Raw genomic sequence first — 8,332 nt, 5'->3', positions numbered from 1 at the left:
ATTCTAGGTAGCATTCGGCTAGATTTGATGGAGTTTCTGCAGCACAAGAATCAAAGGAGATGGCTGCGAGGAGCGACGCACACGCGTGCCTGACGCGTGCGCGTGATCTGAAAGTATCCATGGCAACGCGTACGCGTGACTGACGTGTACGCGTGATTTGAAGATTTGCTCAGCGACGCATCCGCGTGACCGAGTGTCCGCGTGACTTGCAAAGAAGACCAGTGATGCGTACGCGTGAGTGACGCGTACGTGTGATGTGCGCGATCTGCAGAATTTACAGAAATCGTTGGTGTGGATTTTGGGCCGCGTTTTGACCCAGTTTCCAGCCCAGAAAACACAGATTAGAAGCTGCAGAATGGATAAGTCAAGTGGTCCCCACCCATCAGCGGAAGGCATGTTAATTAATTCGAATTTAAATTCAAATATGATTTTCAGGAAAAGATATTATTTTTAGATAATTAGATTTTAAATTTATTAGGATTAGTTATAAATAGGAACTCTGTTCATTTAGACAGGAACACACATTGTTACCAGAACCCTTATTTTTTTCCTCTCTGAACCATGAGCAACTAATCCTTCATTGTTAAGGTTAGGAGCTCTGTCTATTTTCATGGATTGATTCGTTTGACCTTTTTAATTTAATTCATGTCTTGATTTATATTTCAATAATTGTTTTCGTTCTTTATTTTATGAATATGGGTGGAACGGAAGTATGACCCATGTTCTAATTGAGTTCTTGTAAAACTTGGAAAAGCTCTTTACTTGAACAACAGCTTGAAAACATATTATACTGAATTTCTAATTGTTTGTATTTAACGAGATACGTGACATATAATCCCCTTATTTTTGGATAATTAGAATTCTTTTGGGATATAAACTAGAAATTGATCATCACCCTCTAATTGGAATTAATTGACCAAGGAATTGGCAATTAATGAATTTTAGAGGAGACTATGAAGGTCTAAGAAATTATGGTCTAGTCACATATAGTTTGGCATGAAATTAAATCTTGCATGATTAAATTAATTAGTAATAAAAGTTAATCCGGAAATTAGATAACTCTAAAACCTTAACTACTTTCTCAAATATCTTATTCCCAACTCATTGCTGCTTGCTTTCTGAAATTTTTAAAGTACTGTTTAATGCTCTTGGAATCTCTCAAAATCATTTTCTGCTTGCCTAACTAAGCAAATCACTTAACTATTGTTGGTTAGTCCATCAATCCTCGTGGGATCGACCCTTACTCACGTAAGGTATTACTTGGTATGACCCGGTGCACTTGTCGGTTAGTTTGTGGTTATAAAAATACCACATCAGGGAGGTAATGAGCTTCACCTACAAGATTCAAACAAAAGATAAGGAGATAAAACCAAATAATATGAAAACCAAATAGTATGAGATCATGCACTTATTGAAACAGAGAATATGTATAATGCAGACGGGGGTGCGTTGGACGCAGTCTCAAGTGCATTGAATGCACTAGTGGGAGCAGACACCAAACTTAATTGGTGTTGGTGGCTATGTCTAATGTAGCATGTAGTTGCGTTGATCACAAGACTATGGGCAGACACCAAACTTGCTTTTGGTAGTGGTGGTGCATTGAACACAGCCCCCAGTGCATTGAATGCTTGTTTCAAAATTAAGAGCCACTTTGGTTACTGTTTGGGATGCGTTGAATGAAACCTCACCCTGTGCTAGACGTAGGTTCTTGTGTGTGCTCCAGGGAGCCTCTGTATTGGTTACGTTAAATGCAATATGCATTGCGTTGAACGCAGCTAGTTAAGAGCAAGGTCTGAGAGTGTGGTCTTTTATATCTTAATTTCAATTTCTTGCATGAATCATAAGTAAAAGACAACTAATGAAAAGCTAATAAAAATAAGAATTTAAAGAATATTAATGATTGAGTTGCCTCCCAACAAGCACTTTTTTATTATCACTAGCTTGACGGGCAGTCCTTTTAGGTCAAGATTTAAATGAATTTCTGATTGTCGATGTCACCTCCAAGATAGTACTTCAATATCTGACCATTCACAATAAATTTCCTCTGAGAGTCTTCCTCTATGACTTCAATATGGCCGTAAGGGGACACCTTGGTGATAGTAAAGGGTCCAAACCATCTTGTTTTTGGTTTTCCAGGAAAGAGTTTGAGCCTTGAGTTGAATAGAGGCACCATTTGTCCAAGTGTAAAGGTTCTTGTGGAGATCTTCTTATTATGCCACATCTTGGTCTTCTCTTTGTACATCTTAGCATTTTCACACGCTTCACCTCTAAATTCATCAAGTTCATTAAGTTGAAGCAGCCTCATTTCTCCCACAGCTTTGGCATCAATGTTGAGAAACTTTGTTACCCAATATGCTTGGTGTTCCAGTTCCACTGGTAAGTGACATGCCTTACCATAGACAATATGATAAGGAGACATGCCAATTAGGATCTTGGATGCAGTTTTATATGTCCAAAGAGCATTATCCATTTTTTTTACCAATATTTTCTTGAAACTTCCACTATCTTCTCAAGAATCCTCTTGAGTTCTCTATTTGAAACCTCTACTTGGCCACTGGTTTAAGGATAGCATGAAGTAGCCACCTTATTCTTGACTCCATACTTGTGGAAAGGAGCTTCTAATTGTTTGTTGCAGAAGTGGCTTTTTCTGTCATTGATTAAGGTTCTTGGAACACCAAATCTACTGAATATGTTCTTCTTGAGAAAGTTGATCACCACTCTAGCATCATTAGTGGGCAAAGGTACTGCCTCCACCCATTTAGAAATATAGTCAACAGCTACTAAGATGTAATTGTTTGAGTATGAAGGTGGAAAAGGTCCTATAAAGTCTATACTCTACACATCAAACAAGTCTACCTTGAGAATGAAGTTTTGTGGCATCTCATGTTTCCTTGATAAGTTTCCTATTCTCTAGCATTACTCACAGTATTCCACAAATTTTCTAGCATCCTTGAAGAGTGTTGGCCAATATAAACTATATTGGAGGACTTTTGCTGCAATCCTTGCTCCACCAAATGGCCACCATAATCAGAATCATGGTAGTGCCACAGAACCTTATTAGTTTATTCTTCGAGGATGCATCTTTAGATTATGCCATCCGAACATCTCTTGAATAAGTATGGATCATGCCACAAAAATGTAGCGGGCGTCATGCTATAACTTTTTCTTTTGGTCCCAAGTGAGTTCTTTTGGAATGATCTTCCCAGTCTTGTAGTTTGCCAAGTTTGCAAACCATGATATTTTGTGTATTGCAAGAATTTCCTCATCAAGAAAACCTTCATTCACAAGGATTTGATGTTTTGGAACTTCTACAGGTTCAATCCGTGAAGATGACCAGCCACTTAATTTTCTGAACACTTCCAATCTCTGATTTCAATGTCAAATTCTTGAAGAAGAAGTATCCACCTTATCAATCTTGGTTTAAAATCCTGCTTGATCAAAAGATACTTAAAAGCAGAGTGATCAGTGTAAATAATTACTTTTGAGCCAATTAAATAAGATCTAAACTTCTCAAAAGTAAAAACTACTGCCAAAAGTTCTTTTTCAGTTGTTGTATAATTCTTTTGCGCATCATTCAAAACATGACCTGCATAATAAATAACATGTAACAACTTTTTCTTTTCTTTGCTCCAAAATTGCACCTATGGCAAAGTTACTTGCATCACAAATCAATTCAAATGGTAGAGTCTAGTTGGGTGGAGCGAAAATTGGTCCAGGAACAAGTTTGGTTTTAAGGGGCATGACGATGGCCGAAAGCGGGTTAGGAATTTTTCTCAAAATAGATTTAGCATTGCAAGTATAGTCCCAAACCAACAATCAACCAACATCAAATTTTAAATTCAAAGATTGTCACAATCCAAAACAAAATAACTGGGAGTTTGAAGTCCCGGGTCGTCTCCCTCGAACTATGCAATTAAAATGTCACACTCTTGGTTGTGAAGAAAAGGGGTTTTTAAGTATTGAAACGGAAAACTAAAAGAACTAAGCAATAAAAGAACTAACAAATGATCAAAAAGGAAATTAATGTAAAGCTAAAAGGAATCAAGATCAAAACTTAGTGAAAATGCGATAAAAGTATAAAAGAGCCTTAACTTAGGAATGAGAATTAAGGAATCCTATCATCGTCATAACCACAACTATGGCAACTATGATGAGTTAATCTCACTTCATCAACCCCTAACATCGAAAAGTAAGTCAAGAAAGAATAATTTAGCTTAATCCATAAGTCCTAGCTAACTTACTAATTACTTAGTAAAAAGCTAGTGTCAATGGAAACAAGAATCAACTAACAATCCAAGAATTACCACTAAATGTCGGACATTATGACTCTAGTATCCTAGGAACTCATTTTCCAAGCCAAGGTGTGAAAATCTACTCAAAACTCATAATTGGTATTTTCACAAATACCTTGTGGACATAAAGCAAAACATGTAAAAGTGCAAAGGAAAAAGAAAACTATAACCAAACTATTCACAATATCAACAATATAAACTCAATCAAGCAAGTATATAAATCATAAAACATGAAATTCATCAACCAAAACTTCAAGAAATCAAAATTGCATATATTAACAAAGTAACTTGAACAAGAGGAAAATGTAGCAAGAGTAGTGTAAATTAAAAAGGGAATTAACAATGAGATAAGCAAAATCCAAGATCAAAACTTAAACTGTAAAATTCTACAATGAAATTTAAGTAAACTCTAAGAGAGAAATGAAAGAACACTACTCTACATTACTCTTACTCCTAATAATGTGTTCTAATGTCTAAGTGAGCTCCCCTTGATGTATGTTCATTTCCCTTTAATATAGCCTTCAATTTGGCTTCAACAACTCCAAAAATTGGGCCAAGAGGCCCCCACAATCACGAGTCACGTGCTTCATTAATGAAGTCACGCGTTGGGACTTATACGTAGACATAGATGTGTGCGTACGCACACTTGCTGATTTTTCTACTTGTGCATACGCATAGGAAGTTGTGCATACGCACAGTTGATTGTGTACTTCTCCTTTATTTTCTTCTTGAAATCTCCCATTTTGCATGCTTCCTTCCACTTTTTCTTGGCCATTCTTACCTGTTGGACCTGAAATCACTTAACAAAACATATCCCGGCATTGAATGGAATAAAAGTAGAATTAAAATGATCAATTTAAGCACAAAAACACATGTTTTCACATTTAGGTCTAATCTAGAGAGAAATCACAAAAGTATGCTATTTTGGTGAATAAGTGTGAGCTTATGTGATGAAATCCGTCCAATTCAAGCAAAAAACTATCATCAAATATGGACTCATCAATTCTTCCACACTTAAACAATAGGATATCCTCATGTTAAACACGAACAAGGAGAATGATAAAAGGGTAACAACTTATTGAATGTAACTATCTATATGCATGCAAGTATACTAAATACTATCTATATCTATCTATACTATAGTGTCCTATGAATTTGGTGTAAATAAACCAATAAATAACCAAGTAAGCATATGGACATATAGGGCTAGAAGCAACGAAATATTGCAAATGTGATCACAATCTAATGAAATGATTCAAGTTTTAAAAAATGAAGCAACTTGCAAGAATGCCTAATAAGATGTGTGAAAATATAGAATTGAGTAATTGAACCTCACCGAATGTGTATACACTCTCAACGCTCAGTGTCTAGGGTTTAATCACTCAAGTCTCCTCTAATCATGCTTTCAAGGATTTGCTCTTCATCTAACAATTAACAAACATATGATGCATGGATGCAAATATCATGAGGACTTTTTAGGGTTGTAATGTGGTTAGGGTTAAGGTGGGATAGATATGGCTAAGTGGACTAAAAGATTGAATCTTTGATTAGTTTAACTATCCAACTCAACCTACATTACCTTAATAATAACAATGCAACCAACCTTCCATTATTTTCTTTCCCACACATTCATGCATTGATTTTTATTCAATTCTCATACGCATTTATTATTTATACTTTTTTTTCTTTTCTTTGAGGAAACTATTGTCCCATTTTTTTTTTCAAAAAATCAAATGCATATGCCCTTAGAATTCATACATGAATGCACTCATTTTCAAAATTTTTCAAAAGCATACCCAAAAGTACTTTTATTCTCTCTACCAAAGTTCCTCCAAAATCTTCCACACTTAAATGTAACACACTTCTCAACCTAAACTAATCAAGGATACAAATCAAGGTAATTCATGATTTTTCACTTAAGGTTGTGATGTGGTAATGTAAAAAACAATGGGGTCAATAAGGCCCAAAGGGGTTAACAATGATAGATTCAAGAGTATGCCCATATGGGTTAGTGAGCTTAAATTCAAAGATGGCCTCAATCATGCTCAATGCATTCAAACATCAACTATTAAAAATAAAGAATCAAGCAAAACCAAGATCACAATCATAGAAAGAGCATAGCACACAATGACAAAAAATTGTGGTTAGAATGTGTAACCACTCATTAAAAGCTCAACAACTCACAAGTATTTTGTTCTACCTCTCTTCTATGTTCCACAAAAATCATTCAATCAAGTTTAAAAACAATTTTCCAAAATAATTCAATGGAATTCTGATGAGCGAATAATTTATACGCTTTTTGGCATTGTTTTTAGGTAGTTTTTAGTAGGTTATAGCTACTTTTTAGTATATTTTTATTAGTTTTTAGGCAAAATTTATATTTCTGGACTTTACTATGAGTTTGTGTGTTTTTCTATGATTTCAGGTATTTTCTGGTTGAAATTGAGGGAGCTGAGCAAAAATCTGATTCAGGCTGAAAAAGGACTGCTGATGTTGTTGGATTCTGACCTCCCTGCACTCGGAATGGATGTTTTGGAGTTATAGGAGTCTAATTGGCGCGCTCTTAATTGGGTTGGAAAGTAGACATCCAGGGCTTTCCATCAATAGATAATAGTCCATACTTTGCGTGAAGATGAATGACTTAAACTGGCGTTTAACGCCAGTTCTATGTTGCATTCTGGCGTTGAACACCAGAAACAGATTGCAAGTTGGAGTTAAACGCCAGAAACAGGTTACAACCTGGCGTTCGACTCCAGAAACAGCCTAGATACGTGAGAAGCTTAAATCTCAGCCCCAGCACACACCAAGTGGGCCCCAAAAGTGGATTTCTGTACTATTCATCTTAGTTTACTCATTTTCTGTAAAACTAGGCTACTAGTTTAGTATTTAAACAACTTTTAGAGACTTATTTTGTATCTCATGACAATTTCAGATCTGAACTTTGTACCCTTTGATGGCATGAGTCTCTAAACTCCATTGTTGGGGGTGAGGAGATTGATGAGCGGATAATTTATACACTTTTTGGCATTGTTTTTAGTATGTTTTTAGTATGTTTTAGTTAGTTTTTATTATATTTTTATTAGTTTTTATTTAAAATTCACTTTTCTGGACTTTACTATGAGTTTGTGTGTTTTTCTATGATTTCAGGTATTTTCTGGTTGAAATTGAGGGATCTGAGCAAAAATCTGATTCAGAGGCTAAAAAGGAATGCAGATGCTGTTGGATTCTGACCTTCCTACACTCGAAGTGGATTTTCTGGAGCTACAGAAGCCCAATTGGTGCGCTCTCAATTGCGTTGGAAAGTAGACTTCTTGGGCTTTCCAGCAACATATAATAGTCCATACTTTGCCCGAGATTTGATGGCCCAAACAGGCGTTCCAAGTCAGATCAAGAATTCTGGCGTAAAACGCCGGAACTGGCACAAGAATGGGAGTTAAACACCCAAACTGGCACAAAAGCTGGTGTTTAACTCCAAGAAAAGTCTCTACACATGGAAGCTTCAATGCTCAGCCCAAGCACACACCAAGTGGGCCCGGAAGCGGATTTTTATGTCATTTACTCATCTTTGTAAACCCTAAGCTACTAGTTCTCTACAAATAGGACCTTTTGCTATTGTATGAGACATCTTTTGATCACTTTAGATCTTAGGATCATCTTTGGACGTCTAGTTCTTAGATCATGGGGGCTGGCCATTCAGCCATGCCTAGACCTTGTTCTTATGTATTTTCAACGGTGGAGTTTCTACACACCATAGATTAAGGTGTGGAGCTCTACTGTACCTCGAGTATTAATGCAGTTACTATTGTTCTTCTATTGAATTCGGCTTATTCTTATTCTAAGATATCACTTGCTCCTTAACTTGATGAATGTGATGATCCGTGACACTCATCATCATTCTCACCTATGAACGTGTGCCTGACAACCACCTCCGTTTTATCTTAGATTGAGTGGATATCTCATGGATTCCTTAATCAGAATCTTCGTGGTATAAGCTAGAATCCATTGGCGGCCATTCTTGAGAATCCGGAAGGTCTAAACCT

General features: G+C 36.2%; 1 protein-coding gene across 1 annotated transcript; it reads right to left on the bottom strand.

Moving 5' to 3' along the window:
- Positions 1–1,969: 1,969 nt before the first annotated feature.
- LOC107488698 (uncharacterized) lies at positions 1,970–2,470 on the bottom strand. The gene has a single exon (XM_016109471.1). It carries the CDS (start codon positions 2,468–2,470, stop codon positions 1,970–1,972), a length of 501 nt encoding a protein of 166 aa, XP_015964957.1.
- Positions 2,471–8,332: the final 5,862 nt, after the last annotated feature.

Source organism: Arachis duranensis, chromosome 5 (assembly GCF_000817695.3).
Source record: "Arachis duranensis cultivar V14167 chromosome 5, aradu.V14167.gnm2.J7QH, whole genome shotgun sequence".
NCBI classification, from domain to species: domain Eukaryota; kingdom Viridiplantae; phylum Streptophyta; class Magnoliopsida; order Fabales; family Fabaceae; genus Arachis; species Arachis duranensis.
The sequence above is the reverse complement of the archived record's forward strand: the minus strand, read 5'-3'. Positions and strand labels throughout refer to the sequence as shown.